Source organism: Helicoverpa armigera, chromosome 19 (genome assembly GCF_030705265.1).
Source record: "Helicoverpa armigera isolate CAAS_96S chromosome 19, ASM3070526v1, whole genome shotgun sequence".
Classification (NCBI taxonomy): Eukaryota; Metazoa; Arthropoda; class Insecta; order Lepidoptera; family Noctuidae; genus Helicoverpa; species Helicoverpa armigera.
The window spans coordinates 6,679,526-6,700,581 of record NC_087138.1 but is presented as its reverse complement, the minus strand read 5'-3'; the positions used below and the strand labels follow the sequence as shown (position 1 = coordinate 6,700,581).

The following is a 21,056-nucleotide window of genomic DNA, read 5'->3' as shown; positions in this document are numbered from 1 at the left end:
GAGTGGGAAAAGAATAATAAGGCAGCCAAAAGTATTATAGTCGAATATTTGGCGGACTCATATCTTAATTATATTAATGAAAATGGGACTGCTCAAGCAGTTTTAAACATTTTGACGCGATCTATGAAAGGAAAAGTGTAGCAACTCAATTAGCGCTGAGAAAACAATTATTGGGATTAAAATTAAAAGCCGATATACCCTTGATCAAACACTTCTCAACATTTGACGATCTGCTGACAGAATTATCAGCTGCTGGAGCTAAATTAGAGGAAACGGACAAAGTAGCTCATTTATTACTTACTCTCCCGAATACATATGATGGCGTTATCACTGCAATTGAGACACTATCTGAAGAAAATATCACTCTCGGTTTTGTAAAACTAGACTATTAGATCACGAAGTAAAATTAAAAACGAGAGTCGTGATACCAGTTTAAAGATACTCCATGTTGAAGAAAAATATAATAAAACAGATACAATCGCACAAAACAAAACTATTTGAAGAATACAACATTCAAGAAAACAAACAAACAAAAATTTGTGAAATGTCATTACTGTGGACGCAAAGGACACAAGAAACAGGATTGTTTCTATTTCAAAAGACAGACAAATATACAAAACAATGCCCCAGAAAGGACAAGACAAGTCCAAACTATTGCCCTGCAAGAGGGAACGACCTCGAATTCTTCTTTTTCAGGATTTGCGTTCATGACAAGCGCATACCATTATGAAAAAGACCACTCGACAATTAAATTCCTATTAGATTCAGGAGCGTCTGATCACATCACAAATAGAGATGATCTCTTCACATCGTTTGAATGTTTAAATCCTCCTTTAAAAATTTCAGTAGCTAAAAACAATACATTTATTTCAGCAACTAAAAGGGGAAACATAAATCTTATCAGTCAAACAGGAGTGCAAGGAATACTTACAAATGTATTGTTCTGTGCCGAAGTACCATATAATTTAATATCGGTATCAAAGATGCAGCAAGCAGGATTCACCATAATATTTGATGACAAAGGCACACAAATTACAAAGGAAGGTAAAATCATCATGAAAGGTAAGACATTGAATAATCTTATAGTTCTAGAGTTTAAAATACCAGTAATAAAGGGAATCCGCTTCCCAAGCATGTTATGTTAATGAAAATAAATATGAATTATGGCATCAACGCCTAGGACATATAAGTAAAACTAAATTCCTGCAGTTAAAATGTCATAATATGATTGATGACTTAGATGAAATAAATACCGTAACTCCAAATGATAAGTTGTGTGAAGCATGCATAAATGGGAAGCAGACTCGCCTGCCTTTTAATAAAGTTAAAGACAAAAGTTACATTAAACGCCCTCTGTTTATTGTGCATTCAGATGTTTGTGGTCCTATAACACCTCCAACAATAGATAACAGAAATTATTTTGTTTTATTTGTTGATGAATACACACATTATTGTGTGGTGTATATGTTAACTTACAAATCAGAAGTGTTTACAGCTTTTAAAGACTATGTCGCTAAAAGTGAGGCTAAATTCAATTTCAAAGTAGTAAATCTTTATAGTGATAACGGTGGTGAATACTTATCCACCGAAATGAAAACTACTGTAGAGAAAGAGGCATAAGCTATCATTTAACAGTTCCTAGGACCCCACAGTTAAATGGTGTTGCAGAACGTATGGTTCGCACAATAACAGAAAAAGCTCGTGCTATGTTAAATGGCACTAAAGCATCAAAACGTTTTGGGGAAATGCAGTTTTAACTGCAGTTTATTTAATAAATATTACGCCTACGAAAGCTTTAAGTCAATCAAAGACACCATACGAGATGTGGCATGATAGGAAACCAAGCGTTAAAAATCTCAGAGTTTTCGGTTCAACTGTATATGTTCATAATAAAACCAGTAAAACAAATTTGACAATAGGTCGTGGAAAGGAATACTGGTAGGTTATGAACCCAATGGTTATAAAGTTTGGAATACAGAATTCGAAAAATATGAAACTGTAAGGGACGTTGTAATTGATGAGACTAATTTTATCGAATCTAGGCCTTCATTACGACCTGAACGGAGTAATAATACATATTCCCAAGACGAAACTGATAATGACTCCGTAACAAAATCAGTGTCTTATAAGTCTCATAGTTCTGGCCCTAAATCAGATAGCTCTCAATCTGATGAATGCAGTACAAGTAAAATTCGAAAAATCGGTAGTCATGAAATACCGAATGAACCTGAAAATGAATCTGAGAGTAGTTTGAAACACAAAAATCAGGATAAACCTGATGAATTTTTAAATTTACGAAGAAGTGAAAGACTGAAAACATGTTCGCGTAAATCATATAATGAAAATGACTATGATGTCTATAGTGCGTTATCCATCACAAGTAATATACCAAAATCATTAAATGAAATTAAATCTCTGAACGATAGGAATCAGTGGGAAAAAGCAGTCAGAGAAGAACTCAATTCTCTTAAGAAAAATAATACATGGACATTAGTACCAAAACCATCAAATAAAAATATTGTAGACTGTAAATGGATATTCACTATTAAAATGACGTTTCAGGTCAACCTTCAAGATATAAGGCACGTCTTGTCGCTAGAGGTTTCAGTCAAGAATATCTTAGTGATTATAATGAAACATTTGCACCAGTTGCTAGAATAGCAAGCTTTAGATTCTTAATTAGCTACGCAAATCAATATAATTTACTGATTCATCATATGGATGTAAAACAGCATTTCTAAATGGTACACTAAAGGAAGAAATCTACATGAAAGTTCCTGAAGGTGTAAAATGTAAAGATAATTACGTATGCAAATTAAACAAAGCTCTTTATGGCTTAAAACAATCAGCTAGATGTTGGTACGAAACATTTGAACAATGTCTCAAAGAAATAGGTTTTCAGAACTCCCCAGTAGATAGGTGTATATATATGAAAGGTAAAGGAGACATTTCTAAAATATTTACGTAATCTTGTACGTCGATGATTTGGTTATAGCATGTGCAGATTTGCAAACAATGAATAATTTCAAAGCATATTTAATGACTAAATTCGAAATGACCGACTTACACGATATCAAATTATTTTTGGGCATTAAAATAGAGAGACACCATGATAAAATTACTTTAGACCAAAGTGCTTACATTAAAACCGTTTTGAATAAATTTAATATGAGTGATTGCAATCCTATAAACACACCGATGGAGCTTAAATTAAACTATGAAGCTCTTAACGCTGATAAGAAGTGTGACGCACCATGCCGTCACCTGATCGGTTGTTTAATGTACATTATGCTTTGTACGCGTCCGGACTTAAGTACATGCGTAAATATTTTAAGTCGGTACACAAATAAGAACAATAAAGAATTGTGGTTATGCTTAAAGCGAGTTTTAAGATATATCAAAGGCACAATTGATTTGAAGTTAACATATACAAGAAATAATTACAATAACATCCTAAGTGGATATGTCGACTCAGATTGGGGTGGCCACGATTGTAATGATAGGAAAAGCACTACTGGATATGTGTTTAAATTATTTGATCAAAATACAATTACATGGTGTACAAAGAGACAAACATCAGTAGCGGTCTCGTCTACTGAATCCGAATATATGGCTTTATATGAAGCTGTTAAAGAAGCATTATGGCTTAAGTCTCTGGCAGAAAGCATAAACTTAAAATTAATAAGCCCATTATTTTATATGAAGATAATAACGGATGTATTAGCATAGCTAATAATCCAACAAGTCATAAAAGGTCCAAACACATAGATATAAAATATCATTTCTCTAGAGAACAAGTTGAGAAAAATGTAATAAAATTAAATTATATTTCCACAGGTAACCAGTTGGCAGACTTGTTGACAAAACCTTTACCAGTCGTGTCTTTTATAAGACTGAGAAAAGGATTGGGTATAGAATAAGTTTTAATTTAAGTACAATTTCATTATGAAATGGTCTGATCAGGTTTTTCTGGGTTTTCCCTGATCCTGTGCAGCAAATGTTGGACCATTATTGTACAGTTGTCCCAGACCTTACTTGGAAGTATAATATGTTACGTCGTATTTATAAGTTGGTATTCACTTTGTAATGTTGAATTGTAGACTAGATACTGTATAGTAAACTAACGAATGACTAAAAGTTAGGGATTAATTTTTGAGGGGGCGTGTTGGATTATATAAAGCAAAAACTAATACCCCTAACTTTCGATAACATTGTTCTTTGTTCTATCTGAACAATCTACTGTTTATTTAACTCTACACACACTGCGTCACGGGATCTTGTTAGACGGACGTATTGCTTCCAAGTACCATTTAAAGTATAGAATAAATATTTCAATATCAAAAATAGTATATTATTTCTTTTAATCCCATACCTCCTATAGATTTCACCCCGGCCAAGCCTTCCTGGTTAAATATGCACGCAAACGACCAACCGCTTCGGAAATTGGCACTCTGGTAAGGAACGATACTGAATGTAGTTCTCAGTAATGTAATTACATCGAGTACCCACCAACACGTGGAGCTGTCTATTTACACTGAATACATAAACAACAGCTCGTTGGAAATCAAATGGCATTTAAGTAAGACTGCTGGCACACGGACTGCGAAAGATTCTCTTACTTAGAGTACACATTTTCAATTACATTAGATATAATGCGGAAAATTCAGCTATCACGAATAACGGAGATAGGCAATTTCTTTGTTAAATGAATTTATAACAACTGGTTGTGCAAACTCTTCCATTTTCGCGTTTTGGCAGTGTAAATGAAGCCAATACTATTTATTTCACCAAAAGACAAAGAGACCATTCACGAAACATTTCATAGCACAAATGCCTGTGGCAGCTAAATTCCTCTGAGCACGAATCCTGCTCGTGTATTGAGAATTTGCATTAAAATTGCAGATTGAATGGCAGGTTCTATGCGAAATCCGAGTCAATAGTGGAATCGCGTTCTGTGAGCTTCCAGCTTAATATTAACAACGCATTGAGATTGATAGTGGAAAGCCCTTAAACCACGTTATAATACTAGTAAGTTTGTAAGTATAAAAGTAGTTTAACTACTGCTTCAAGGCTGAAGGAAATGCACCTTTCTTGTTATAAAGTGTGCAATATAATGAGAATAAAATCTCCGCTGCATCGTGTCTATAAAACTGTGTACCTTGAGACAAACTTGCACGGGCAAACCTCTTTTTCTACAACACTGGTCTTTAACTTTTATTTTAGAAGTATAGACTTTTGCAGTATTAACTGTGAAAATAAATGCTATTGAAGAAGTTTGTTGTATTGTCAGGGGAATTCATAATCGACCTTTAAAGATTTTTTTGGGAAACGGAATCGTTAATAGGACCTAAAGACCAATGGATCAAAAATACCTAGACCTAGGGCTGTTACGCACATTACATAAGTAGAATATTAGACTTCTCGTCACACCCAAAGCTGACCTTTACCAAATACTATTTTTTATTACCTACAGGTAAGAGTGAAGTGAGTATCGGAATAACAGTCCAAAAAACTGGAATTATTGGGAGTTCGAAAAAAGCGCGCAGTAAGCGCAAAAGAATGTGCTATAATCAATTGTTGATGTAAAATTCGCAATATCATTAGCGGTTGGCGAGTCCCAAACATTCATCGGGCCTTATCGCTCCGCTCGTTATCTTGGCGGCGCTCGCGACGTTTAAACGAAACGTTTCCGAATGTATTAACGCGAATTTCAAGGCAATGTCTCGCTCTGTTTATAAACTTGCTTCATTTCAGACATGGTGCATTTAAATGGCCGGAGTAGTTTATTTATACATGACATGTGGTTCGGTAAAAATATAACGTGTTCTGCCAATGTTTTGTTGATATTGCGTCTCACGTATTGGTGTGATTCAGTAATAAATGTGATGATGTATTAACACCCTTACTTGTTCAGGGCTCGCATAAATCATAATCAGTTGGGATATACAATTGTATACTGATATGTTATTTTGCAGATCGATATGAGCATAAACAGAATATAAAACAATCGATATCTATTACCACACACAAATCGACACGCTGTAAATCTTTGTAGCATATACCGATAACACTTATCTGTTTTATCGTGGCGATATTGGCAATCTTGTTGATAAGCTTTATTGTTTCCGATAATACTTACTACGTGTATATCTCTAATTAAATGAATATCTACGTACACGTGCACAGTTTAGTGGTCACGCCCAGATTCAATGTCAAAATCAAGCTTTACGAAATAGCTATAGACGCAGAGTGTGCCCCAGTAAACAAAGTCTCCGTAACAAATTAAGTTGGGCGGTCAACCGCTCCAATACACTCAATATATGAAATTGATCCCGCTAAACTGGTCAATCACTTATTCCACAACACTACTCATTGACTATGTTATGTTATTATCGTCATGTAGGTCTGTTTGATAAGGTTTCATTTATTAGTGCTACAATATTCATCACGGAAAAAAATGCTGCTGTAATTTACCCCGATAAGGTAGACAGACGGATAGATATCAATGCCATAATGTACCCGCGATATAGAACAAGAACAAAAACGCATCAGGGGCTTGCATTTATCGAAAGCGAAGGAGAAAAAAATGCTTTTCAACCCCATCTAGCCAGACGGAAAAATACGTCGTTGCCGATTGTTTCCCTGTCCGGAACGCGAAATGCAAAGTATGAAATAATTATGGCGGTGAGAGTGCGCGACATGTCGCTACCCCTCCCCCCTCAGCCGGCCCCCTCCCGCCTTTCCCATCAGCCGATCGTCCTCGTCTCCAATCTCCGACCCCCTAGACTAGAAGGTGGCGAGGCGTCGACAAAACGTCGCCACAAATGCGGTAAAAAGGGACTTGTTGCTTTATCAGTGTCAGGTTTTCGCGTGAAAATTTGTTGAATAAGTAATGTTGCGTTACACGACCTATTTTCTGCAATGTGGAACAGTTGTCAAACTCTATCCCATGTTTTCGGGTCCACCTTTGTGTAAAATCGTTTTATCTTTGTAGTTGAAGGAGTAAACTTAATTTGAAGCGAACGTCATGTGTGTCCACATTCACGTCATAGTATAGCGATCGCAGTAACGGAATAGCACAAAACGCATTAGTGTGAGCGCACACAAAGTCGGGTAGTTTCCGCCGATGCATGACTAGGGTGACAAGGGCGAGATTCGAAAGAGGAATGTCCCGCAATCGATTCTTTAGAGCGCGCGGCTGGGCTGGCATCGCGTCCAACAGAACGCCGGATAATTGAAATACCTGACGGCAGTCACGGGAGACAGGATTGGGTTCGAGACTTCGGCCGCACTGCTATCTAACGTAAACATTTTGATGAAATGTTTGTCATGATTTAAGATTTTTTAACTACTGGGTTTCCTGCTCGATGACGCTCGTTTATTTACAGCAAGCAATTTATTACTCGGTATTTTAATAAATTTACTGCATACAACACTTCCGCTTAATAAGGTGACATTGTGTAACCTTCTGGAAGTTTTCTTATAATAACACACGCTTTACAAGCAAGAAATAAATATCAATATTTTTAATAACCTGTTAATAATTTTACGCATTGTTTTTAATTATTTTAAAGAATTTTTACACATTAAAGAAAAAAAATGTATCAATTAAACAAAAAACCCTGCTCAAGTCCAAATTGACAAATGACAATATAAACAGAGTTGACAACGAAACGATTAAGTTATTGCTGTGAATAGTAGTATAATTCACAATACAAACTGTTCGCCGACAGCAGCTCAGCGAACGACCCACTTTAACCGCATTAGCGTCGATAAAAGCCTATACTTATATAACAAGTACGTGTATGAAGCCTGATCATTCACCATAATTCGCAGTATCCCAGTCTTTCAATACTGAACTACTGTCCTTTGTCCATATTGTGACAGGACGAGGAACGAGATGATATTTCATATGAGACGACTTTTCAAACGCTCGCTTGTTTTTATTCTCCGTCCTATTCAGCAGTGTTCGGAGGCAACGCAGCCCGAGCACGTATGTACATTATATTGCACTGTAATTCGATATTGCCGCTATGATAATACTCACGAGTTATGTTTATACTAAGGAATGTCACGTTATACTGGCAGTTCATTCAGTACTTCGTAATTGGAAGCAAATGAAACGCAATGAGAATTTCAATTTTTCAACATCTTGATAGAGCACGTTTATGATAAATAATTTAATAATGACAACTGAAATAAGGTAGTTTTCTGCGAAACAGTTCGTAACAAAAGACTAGATTGAAACAAAACACAGACGCTGCCAATAAAACTTGCATTCATACTATTTGCCTACAGAACCTTAAAATGGTCTTGGAAGTTTGTAGCGAATCAACCTCCCCAGTCAGCGTAGCAAAATAAAACAAGTTGTTTTAATAACGTTGCAATGAATATACGTCTAGACTTGATACGTGTAAGTACAGCTGTTCAGCTCAATTCAACATAAACATGAGCTATTAGACAGGCACATCTCTATTACACAGGACGCTATATTCTAGCTATACGGCACGGCGGGTCTAGATTAATCAACTACTGTCTACTGCTGCTATCCTGACGTACACCACTAATGTAAACCTGTTGATTCCTTAATGTCGACCTATATTACACTGGAATTGCGAAACGTGGAATTAATAATTTAAATTAAGAAGTCTGTGGTTTGTGTCCAAATAACAGCGGCATTTATTAACAAAATATCAACACTCATCATCTGCCTAGTCTTTTCCCGACTATATTGGGTTCGGCAGTCTGACAGGATGCAGCTGAGTAAGTACCAAACTTTACATTGAATAGGTGACATATTGTCATCAGACTTTCTGGTTTCAGACTATCGACTGTAAGATGTTCAAAGTCCGAAACACAGAAGAACTCGTAATGATATGCTTTTTAATCCTAACTTTCATTTATGAACCTGTGGATATTACTTAGCCATGACCCTCAAAACAGTCAAACACATTGTTTATGAAAACCAGCAAAGAGCGCCAATGCGCTAAGTAAACAGTTTAAACATAATTCTTAAAAAGGAAGATAATGAAAGATAAGAGAGAGCATAGCTTTTCAGAGCTGTAGGTAAGTAATAAAGAGGCGCTTTAATTTAATAACAAAAGACCGACGATAGATATTAAATTACACTAGAAAATAATTGAAGTAATTAATATAAAAATGAGTAAAGAAACTATAAAGCTAGGGATTAAACTAATTCGGGATAAAACCAGAGCTGAGGGAAATAGGTTCACTATTGAACAGAAACTGGTAAATAGAGATACAAAAGAGTTTTCCCGAAGCATTTTTAAAGCTGGGGTAGTGCTACAACACAGTATATCTACCAGTTAAGCGGGTTACGATAAAGGTACACAAGCAAACGTTAAAAATACTGTAGGTATAAATTCTTTTGTTATTTTTACATCGCTTTACCGCGCCAGCCTTTGCTGAGTTAATATCTGAAGGATTGAAGAGTTAAATCAATCGGGTTTCAAATCATTTACACATCAGTGTACTAATTTGCTTATCGATGATTTATCAATAATTAAGTATTTTATCTTGTTTTAAGTTCAGATAAAGTATGGAAATCGATTAAAGGATTTTACCAAAACATAATATCGCAAAACTGAATCACGACCTTCTGTAAGTAATTAACAAAAATTATTATAATTTAATCCCTTCGTGATATTATGGATCCATGTGTTTTAAATTGGAAGCTATTCTACAGTTAATTAAACTGTGTATGTTATGTGAGGAAACCAACGTTTCAATTCCTTTGAAGATTTACGCCGCAATAAGTCAGATTTATAGGGTATCATCGTTTTACTGTATACTTAATTGGATAAACTAAAATGTTATTAAATCTTGAAACACCGCAACTGAAAATTTTCCACTAGTTATACTTAAGTAATTTGTCTAGACTAAAGTTATGGAAAGTGAAACAATTTCTCCCAAAAATAATTGTCCTTAATTAAAGTATGCAAGACTGAATTGCTTGATAATGATAATACTATACCTGGCGTTACTGATCTAGAAGTATTTGTAGGTCAAGCACCAGTCAAAGGCACCTCACAAAATTTTGATGGGTTTGAACTTCAACCAAAAAATAATGATGATTAAGACAGTAACAATGTAATAATGCACATTAGTATGAAGACAGTCAATTCGGTGATAAATATTTGATGCGCACGCGACTGAGCACCGACAATGTTTACTTTGGACAATCAACAAACGATGACATCATTGCTTTAACTTACTAGATCATGTTTGTGTATTTAATAAATCATTTTGTACATACACAATCACTTCTGAGCTTATGTAGTGTAAGAAATCTACGTAATTTCTAAATTGAGTTCTCTGATTTGACTTTAATGATTAATGTAAGCTTTCTGCATTCGTGTTTTCCTAACTTTAGGAAACAAAAGGTTTTATGTACCCAAAACTTCTCAGATTCTCTTTTCTTTAAATTTTCCAATAGTGTAAGAATTCATCGTATGTAATTAATGGTCATTTCTTTGGTACTAAATTACTTAAAACCTACTAAATAAATACGCCTCGAGCGAGTCTTTGACCAATAATCCAATGACGTATTTATTGACATTCACTCAAGGTTTAGTAGGGAAAACCAATACGAGGTGTTTGCAAAAATAAAGCTCGCTTTAAGGAAAGAGCACGTGTAAGTAGGTGTATTAGGTTATAGGTTTTTTGAATATACATACGTCATCATGAAATACATAATACCCAAAGCGTCGCTGGGGTCAACTATCCTAAAAGGAGTAGAAATAGGATACAAGTTGCGCTAAACATTTTATGACATCTCGCCGTTAAAATTAATAAATAAAATGAAAACCACCTAGTTACTCAATGAAACAAAAGAAAAGTTGTTAGTCACAGAAGCGGTAAATAAAATATGACCGGAGATGGCCAATAATGCTTGCATCGCATTCCTAATTTATTTATATGACACTCTCATTAGTCTCAGGATTGCAAATTGATGACGTGTCCACTCCATCCAGTTTTATTGACACTTAATATCCTATTCCCTTTTGCCCTTTAAAAGGAGTACTGCAAGGTTCTATTTTCGGCCCACTCACGTTGTTATTAAGAAGTTTTAACGCTTGTCCTAGTCTAGTAAATCTTGGTTTATTGTTACAAGTCCACTTGTGAAATAATGGGACATATTAAACAGATTGTAAAACTGACATTGTTAAAATTAATACTTCTTATTAATTGTTTACATTGGTTCGATATGAGAAATGACGTGATTCTTCAGAAACGACTTCACATAGCACGTATGTTTATAATAAGGTATAGGAATAACTTATGGAAGAAAGAATTTTCCAATGTCAAAAAGGACATGCGAAATGTCATATTTGAATTTTGTGCTTCCAGTTTTATTTGACCTCAGAAATGTTGAAACCATTTTCTTCTTTTTTAACTACACAGCTTCAGTGTTGTTAAAAAAGTGATTTATTATTTACTTAGTGAAAAAAAAAACATGTATTTCACCTTGAATACTACATTACCATACATGTGATCAAAATATTTATTTATTGTCGAATACCGGTTCTGGTTTCTGCTTAAACATACAATAACAACACACGACTTTAAAAATAAAAAAAATCACGACGAAATTCATCAGAATGTTTCAGGCGAATACATCAGAGATTACAGGAGTTCATACATTTTAATCAGTTTGTAGGAGACACGTGCAGGCTAGATAAATGTGAAACGTATAGGAAAATAATCAAACTTTTTATCGCACGTGTTTTTTACATGAGACGCGGTACCGTAACGCGTTGTCACATTTGCATAGTTTGATTTGAATCCAATATGTTACTATGGGAGAAACAGTCGAGTTTACAGCTGTTGACGATAAAGTAAATTATTAAAATATCGAATTATTGGAGTTAGGAGTGGCTCTACTTTTTACTACATCTAAAAAACCCTGGTTGGCTAGGCTACAAAACACCACCCACGTCGCTAAGCACCTATCATTTCTATCACAGCATTAGTTAAATCTTTAGTCCACTAAGATTCAAAATAAGAAAAAATAAAAATAAGTTTAATATGTTAAATCAGTTCCGTTAAAGCTCATTGGACTAGTTTCTGTTAATGATATGCGGGGTGTCCGCATTTAAGCGGAACTATTGCACTTCCGGAACCCCAAGTGTAACCAGGTCAACTATAACGACCTCTTGTTTCTTTAACAACATAATGACCCGTTTTCCACAAATGTCTTCGGCCGTAAGATAAGCTTCTAACACAACATTCCAGCATTATTTCTACTCTGTCATGAATCAGCAATATGTTCTCCCTCTGAACTTGTCATCGTATTTAATAAGCCATGAAACGATTCAAAGCTGCCTTTTAGACAATAACTTCATACTTATGTCATCTTAGATTCAACGTCACGCATACATTAGAAGTGAAAGCGTTGAAATATTATTTAATTTTTAGTCAACATGGCGTATCTAACTGCCGGCGTGCAACGCAAACGTATCGAAATCATTGTTGAAGAGAACTCAATAATAAATAGAAAGTTGCCGAGGACTAGCATTGTTCCTTTTATGCCTCTTGATCACAACAAAAAATAAATTCGCTTTAGGGCATTGTCTAAACAGATTAGGGCAAATGAATGTTTAAAGAGGTCGGTGTATGTGCTCAACGGTAAGGCTATGTAAGCGTTATCGATAGGACACGGTCAACAAACGTGATTTATCTAATTAGTTAAACAATTTGATGAGCGAATGGTACATTCGCTGCCTTGGTTGCTGTGGTGCATGAATTCGAGATAACAAATGGTTTTCTGGGGCATGGAATAAAATTTAAGTGTTTACATTTAATGGCGCTACTCAGATTACAGCACGTAGAATGTAACAAATACAATAGAAGAACCACACAATACAGAAGAAGGAAGAATAGTAGAAAACGAGAAACTTTATGATATGCTCGGACGTGCAAATGAGGGCAATTTCATTAAAGGCGTGCCGTAAATCAAGTCTGTCAGCGTTGTTGGACCAGGTACATTATTCTATCGCAGAAAAAAAAATGTATCAACGAAGATTTAGTGCGATTTACTCAAGCGTTTCACAGCGTCTTAGATAAATTCCGAATAAAAATATGAAGACAGTTTACTTACGTATGAGTATCATTTATTAAACGTATGACGTGAGATGACACACACATGTCGTTCTATCAAATCATTAGTAATGTAGGGCGATCACGATTTCCTCTACGCATTACGTTGTGATAAGTGTGGTGTCCTGTTCGCGCATCATAGCATTTATAAGTAATAAACTTCGTGATCATTTGCATACAGCGATTAAGCTAATGACAGGAATCAACATTGAATATCTCATCTATGTATATAAAATACAACAGTTTCAATTCATCACGTCTTCCCGCCTCGGGTGGGAAATCAACAAAATCAATACTATTATTTTTATGATTCATCCAATTTCAGAAAAAATCTAATACAATCTAGGCGTTAGGCACGGGAGAAAGAAGAGTGCGTAACAAATTTGGTTACATAAAGCGATCTAAATAATAGGAAATGAGATTACAATATCGCCAACCGAGAGGCTAAACCGTACAAAAATTCCTTCTCACGGCACAACGGTACCAATGCACGCGCACGCTGCTAAGGTCACTACGACAAAACAGTCATCTCTCTCTGCCTTTTGGGCTTTGTTAAAAGCGCAAGGGAGACAGATGTCAATGCAAATGAGCCGGTGGAAAAAACGAGCATTTGACTTACTGTGGCGACGCACAGTGATTGATTAGATGCACCTTCTTCTTCAGGAATCGGCGTTTACTTGGAATCGGACGAGTCTGCTCGCCCCCATTGTTTGTCCGTTTCGACATGGCTTCACATTATTACAATGCTTCTCCTTTTGCTGGACGATGGAGCAATAAATACATCGTAAACTAAGTGCGCGCACATAAATTTTTGTACCGGACTATAATGTGAGTATTTGATGATAGCGCGTTGTCTGGTTACAACACCAGAAATTCAGACCTCAGATAGATAAACTTGATGATTTACGGAACATTGTATCTACGTATGTATTGAATTGTAATTTACATCAATTAAATTGTTATTATTAGGTTCGTCAACAATGTCGAAAACTAATAAGCATCCATTGTATTTGTGGCTCCATCTATCGTTCCGACTGGGCAGTTCTTGTGTTTACAGTTGTTTGGCAATGACTGCCAATGACCATTTACGATAGCGATATCAATGGCAGAAAAATTACAAATTCTAATGCAGCACGTGACGTTTGTATTTAGTAACATAAATAAACACGGGAGAAATAAAAGAACACTGTTGTAAATAAATTAAACTGTATAATGCCATATGTTTACTTTCACAGTTCACGGCCGCAATTTGTATCGGTACTGAGGAAGTCGCGCCGTCTCCTTCTTGTCGGCTAAGATTTGCATTTGGGACGCGTTGCTCTATCTCGTTCTCGCGGTGATTTATAGTGACTAAAGCTTTACATAACCGCGGCGGCTACTTACTACATGTTGTGCTAGTGCCAGTCCGTTTATCACGATTATGACGCTATAAAATAATTATTTTATCTCGTTTAAGTATGGCTTATCGCGGACGAGTTTTCAAACTTTACTTATTCAGTACGGTTTAGTGGGCGCCTAATTGCCATCAGACTATAATATACTACGTAGAACGGATTAAGGAAATAATTGTTTGAACGTTAGGGTTCTTGTCTATATCAAAAATGCTGAGGTACCGATAACCTCTTATACGCGTGAGATGGGTAAGCTACATATGGATTTATTCGGATTGCCTGAATAAATAATGTAAATTAAAGCGGTTTTTACAGTATTTTTTTCCATTCGTGTTCGGCCTATTGACAAAAAGATGATCATTTTCAAAAATATTCTCACAATAGTCCATTCACCTATCGACATAAAATTTGAATTTTGATTCTAGCAATTAAATACCTATTTAACTTTGAAGACGACCCAAAAAGTATTGTAATAAATTAACGAATGTAATTAGTGTGATTGCGCAAAACACACAAATCAGAGCGAGGTATTCATTGCAAGTGATCTAGTAAAGATATTGCACGGCCGTACATCGCAATTAAATTAGAAATTAGAAAACGCGCAACTTTCACGTAATTGATGCTCCTACAGTACGCACCTGTGTCGGCGAGTGAATAAGCGAAACTAATTATGAGCCGACAACTGCACCAATACACGGACAATCTACATAGAAATCTTTGCGCACCAGTTCAATGATCGATCCACAAACAATGTCGACGATGCTTCTAAACGAATTGACCAATTTAAAGGGACGCCAACTAAATTACCTAGACGAGATAAATCGCCTTAAAGGGACACTAAAACAAGAAAAATTGCTAAACATTTTCCAACAGTTTGATGGGTCAACAGCCACAGAGTAACGGACAAATGTGCCAATGAAACATGTTTTAATAATGTTATACTAATTGATGTGAACGATTTACGTTAAACAGATATTGTGGCGGAGTTGACTTACCGGCTCGACTCGAGCATCATTTTGGGTGGCCTGTAAACAGAAAAATAAATATTTTAACAAAGGGAGACATTAACCAACACTGACACACATGTATGTAATAATGTCAACAGCACACTTGGAAGTGTAAATACATCGGAATGTGAGGATGTATGCGAAAACAATAGATCACTAACAATAAGAAAATGTTAGTACGCGGACCCAACGCAACGATCGGTTATAATCTGAAAAACGTTATAGACGTTTAACCATCAGGTATTAAGCGATCATCTTGAGGAAAATGTGTATTTATTACAATCAAATATTATACCAAACCATATGAGGAATGGAGTGTTTTATGTTGACATTTTATGTACATTATTATGAAAGTGCGTTTGTTTTCGCAGTGTTTGAGTTTCTTGGAATCGTGTTGAGCAAATCATCTTGGTGGTGGTTTGGCGAACAAGGCTAAATTCCCTGGTACGCTAATTATGTGGTTTAGTCCAAGGTTGGCGCGATATGAACTAAGCGGTGCGGTATGAAAACCTCGATCCAACGTCTTCACTAAAGCTGTCGACCTAAATAATACTTTGTTTTTATACAATTCATCCAAGGTTGCAGTGGCTAATATTAGTTTTCGCAAGAATATCTGTTTATATAATTTAGTTTATGAAGACTCAAATAAAATAGCAAATAAACATTAGATCATGAAAATAACAGTCAGCTTGATAAAGAATATCTCCATGCCTCCATCAAATCACAATACAAATATTGACGAATTGCAAGATAGTACCTAAATTGAAAAGATAAACTTCAGCAACATCAAATGATTATGTACACTACGAATATCAACTTTCAGTCTATATAGCGCACCCGAAACAAATAACGTATAAAAAGTAACAATTAATCTGAAAGGCACGACCCGACGGGAAAGTGTCACGCATATCTAACGATCATGTCACGCGAGGGATATTCGATACTCACCATAACCGCGAACGTCGTCAAGGTCACCGAGGTCATTGCATTGTTGACTCCAATAACAATGCCTGCTTCGTTCCCTACACAACCTTATCTTTTATCAATCATCGATAATTTCACATGCTTAACGTCTGCTTTTAACTCGATAAACTTATCATCGGCTTTATCATGTATTGTAGCCATATGGAAGATTTGCTCACTTCATGCAATGATCGATAATTTTATGAAATGTCGTACCCGCATCGAGGTTCATGAAATTATCTAGCAAATCCACAATATGGCTACTACATTTAGACATCACTATTTCGTGCCACTTCCGGATTACTACCTGAATTGATTGCAAAGGTAATAACGAAAGCAAAGTGTTAATAATAAATCATAGTTTTCCGGTGATTATCTTTTTTATTAATGCTTCCTTCGAAGCCGATGTAAAAACCTCTCAATAAATTATCTTAGCATTTAACGCAATTTCGATACTGATGGATGCATCAGTCAACAGAGTGAATTCTCAAAAGCTTGGTTCGTAAACCACTGCGGGAAATATGTATGACAGCAGAGGTACAATTGGATCCTGGGATACAGTAGCTACCGTCATAGCACCTATCACTTTTAACCACATCCTGTCATCCAGTTGTGCGGTGAGTCTACGCCACACAAAATATTCTCTTTCAAAACAACAAAACTCATCTAAGCTTGGATATATTTTTATTTCAACTGCTGCTAAACTATAAAATCGCCTATGAGCCATAAAAAACTAATAAAATGTACGAAATGAAACAATTGGGCACTTTTTGTGTCAAAAATAATATAAATGGCCATTATACGACTATTTTATTTATTTACTTATTTTTATAGATATCATCTTCAAGTTAAAATTGGTTTATTTTATAAGCTGTATCGATAAAGACTTTCAGCACTTCATCATAATATTACTTCATAAATACGAATAATTGCAGTACCGCACTACAATAAATCACGTTTGCAATAGAAAGGCAACAATCGCCGAGCCATCGGTGGCTATCTGACATCCTGTTAGACGTACAGCAGGTAAATTTGCAGTTGCCCGAACTCTCTTTATACAACTGGTTCCAAAATACGTTCAAACAATTTTCGACCTTCGTAGCTTTGCCATAACTTCGTATCACCAATCTTAACACATGGAGGCCAAGCAAATCTACGCTTTGTAACCCAAAACTAGAAAGAATGTTATGCTATGCTATAAGAGCGGCTTGTGAATGAGGATATCGGTGTTCCACAAAGAACACTGAAAAAACAGTTTGAATAGCCAATAGTCGGAATATACGCAAAAAATTTGAACATCATTGAGAAATTATTGTTGTGTTAATGATGTTTTCATATTGTGCACAACTATTTTGTAAAAGAAAAAATAACTTCTTATAAAATGTTCCACTGTTTCATTCTGTTGTTTGGCACTTCAAATAAAATTGAGGCGCCAAGGTTGTTGAAGAAGGTGCAATTGAATTAACATTCGCATATGAATTGCAAATGAACGATTTATAACGTACCGAAACGAAACAGTCTGAATTCAGCTGCGTACCTACTGAAATACACAGGTGGCGATATAAACAACGAAAGTAACAAAAGGTTCAAATGAACTTTGTGGGAATTGCTCTCATAGTTTGTTTGTGCGGAATGTTTTGTCTATAATTTCACCCGACGACGAGTCACATATCGATTTATTGGGTCTTCCGTATAACCTTTTATTCTGAATACACAAAAGTAAAAAAACAAATTTAAAAATATTCGACAGGTATTTCAACAGTTATTAGTAAAAAAACCCTCTGCCTTTCCTCTCAATCCACACTTCCCATTTTACTTAGGCTAAGAACCTTTTTACAACGCCAGTCGGCCCAATGGTCTGTAATTTTGTTTTGATGAATTAGCCAAACGACGGGATACTAATAATTGAGGATGGACGGACAACGCCGAACCGTTCAAGCCCTCCAATTTATAGCGGATGTATCGAAAGGCTTTTGCAAATAAAAATGTGGACTTTTTGGAAGATGGAGTTCATCGTTCGCTTGATCGCGTTACCGTCCTTGACGTTTGTATGTCGAAATGCGTAAAGTAATAAACGACGACGAAAGTTTCAAGACATACTACCGGGAATTCTTCACTCAACTTTTGATTCGATGTTTGATTGTCCCTCAATTCAGCCAGTAACATAGTTTCAAACATATAAATAAAAGAGTCGAACGTTCACAGAAGACCCCTAAGAAATGTTTTGAAAGTGGCACTTAAATATTTAAAACATCAAAATAAATAAGTTGAATCAACAGAGCTTTAATAAAAATGAGGTCAATGAATGACAAAAGAGTAAAAAATGTAGTTGTAAATATGGTATGGTCGACGTCGGCGCGATAGTATCCCTGAGATGGCAATAGAAAGAATATCTCTAGGGTCTCATTAGCAAAGCGAGCGAAGCATGCTGCGGTTAGAGAGACAGTCGCACCGAACAGCACTTCCCGTAAGAAGGGCCTTATTAGTAAGCGGATGGCTGTTTCGCCTATTTGTTAATGCTGAAGTAGTCTGCTGCTTCACCTTACATACAAAACTGCATATATCCACATCACGGTGTAAATATTGCGCCTTTGTTCAGATTTAATTCCATTGTTATTCCCTACAAAACGTCTTTCTAAAGAAATCGATTTCTGCTAATCAAACTAATAAAGATAAAAGAACTACTTCAGTACTTACCGTGTAATAAAATCAAACTAGTAAACGAGAAGCTCAAAAGAAGCCGGACGAAGTTTCGAACATGGACGCACCGCCTTAGAACAAATAGCACGGAGACGGAGAGCCCGCTTAATTCTCAACGAATAAGCTTTTTACTCAACATTGAATGCGGAAAGCAGTTGTGTACAAATAATCATAATAATTATTCTGTAATTGTGTGTGCTGTGTTCAGCGTGGCGTATCAAAGCGATGGCTGCACGCGCCGAAGGAGCGGAGGGGGTTGTACTCTGTCGGCACAATTTATGACAAACTTCACTAATTCCATATCCGAGTCGAGTAGTGTAATTAGTGTGTGTGCGGGCAACCGATGAGTTCCGAACATAACCCGGCTCCAGACACACAGACACACAGTCGTCATGTAAATCAAAGAGCAAACAGTAATGACTCGTCGAGATTACCAGTTGGATGCGTGCGCTCAGGCTTTAATGTGTGCTAACGTGTGAAGCCGTCCTAGATAACAATATGCCTGTCGCTGCACCAGCTCTAGATAAACTTGTTTTCTATTGTATATTTTGTGTTGGTAAAGATGTAGGTTAAATGTTTGCTTTGAAATATCACAAGGAATGCGAAGATGGGTTTAATGTGAGGTATGACAAGCTGCAAAAAGTTATTAGCAATTTCGAATATAATATTTAGGTATCCTGTTGATAGCCAAAATTCCAAGAGGATAAATTAGCAAAAATGAAAAACCCAGCAATATGTGAAACGTGACAAATGACGCAAATCGTTTTAAACTTAACTAGATACAACAAGAAAATCACCACAAAACGTATATGATAATGAATGTGTTTGGACGGGCGCGTGCAAGCGTGGAACTGGTAGCGCGAGCGACCACCCGGTCTGACGAGACTGGTCGCCTTCGTCGACCTTGCAGCTTTCGATTCTGCACACTATCGATTAACTTCCATTATACACTTTGCTACCAATTCCATGCTAAAACAGCTTTCGCTAGATATCAGCTGACGAGTCATTTGCATTCGTTCACAAAATTAAATTGGCATATTGTGTCCAAAAAGAACTAACGAGAGAATAATTGCTGCAATCACTAAGGTTTGTATACGAATTTGTTTTTGATTATGAGGATACTCATATGCTACCTCATTTAAACGAACGGTTCCATGATTAGCTTCGCCCTTTTTCTTCATCCGCTGCATTCAGATTCAAAATTTCTTATATCGTTTACAATTTTAATATCATATTGTAATACGATTCTGAAACATCAAACGGAGCAATTACTCTGTGATTGAATTCCATTATGAACGCGATTATATTTGAAATAACTCAAACCAATGATGATTACATTTGTTATAATAATATGAAAATTGTTAGGAATAAACCATTACGAAAATAGTCCGTAGACTATGAGAAAATTTAGATTATGTACACAACCAGCACGCAAAGGTTTTCGACCTATTTCACTTACTATATTAAAAGATATTTCTGTAAATGGGTAATGGGAACTTGGGTAATAAATCACTTAATACTTTTATACTCAATTGTATTCATATATTTTATAACACTCAAATAACGAGTAACATTTTTGAGTATTCAAATTCGTACACTTCGATGAAATAGTTATTGAGGCGATACAGTTATTTTACAGCTAATTTACAAAAAATACTTCAATAAAATATATCCAAGACGAAACTAGTTTATGCGGTGAACATAAGATTATTTGTCGAGTCCCGAGCGCATCCCGCAGACATTACATCTAAAAGCAATTCTAAAAATAAGACGCAAAGGATTTACGATCGATTAAAGCTTTCATTTACATAACTATGGCGTCCCGATTTGTTTTTATTAAGCGAAAATACTTTTAAGTCGAATAAATACGCGTCTG

The 21,056-nt window shown here is 35.9% G+C and overlaps 1 protein-coding gene and 1 long non-coding RNA gene across 3 annotated transcripts in view; one reads left to right on the top strand and one right to left on the bottom strand.

Moving 5' to 3' along the window:
- LOC110373270 (AF4/FMR2 family member 1) overlaps window positions 1-21,056 on the bottom strand; it is a 152,185-nt gene that overhangs the window by 90,910 nt on the left and 40,219 nt on the right. Inside the window, exon 2 of one of the 2 annotated variants that reach the window (XM_021330495.3) lies at window positions 15,506-15,535. The exons of the other annotated variant lie outside the window; for it this stretch is intronic. Coding sequence (XP_021186170.3) covers window positions 15,506-15,535 — 30 coding nt within the window. The remainder of the gene's footprint in view (window positions 1-15,505; window positions 15,536-21,056) is intronic. 2 annotated transcript variants of the gene reach the window in all.
- On the top strand, window positions 438-4,344 carry LOC135118207 (uncharacterized). Its single transcript, XR_010277426.1, has 2 exons — window positions 438-1,062; window positions 3,838-4,344. It is a non-coding gene; the product is annotated as an uncharacterized LOC135118207 (long non-coding RNA).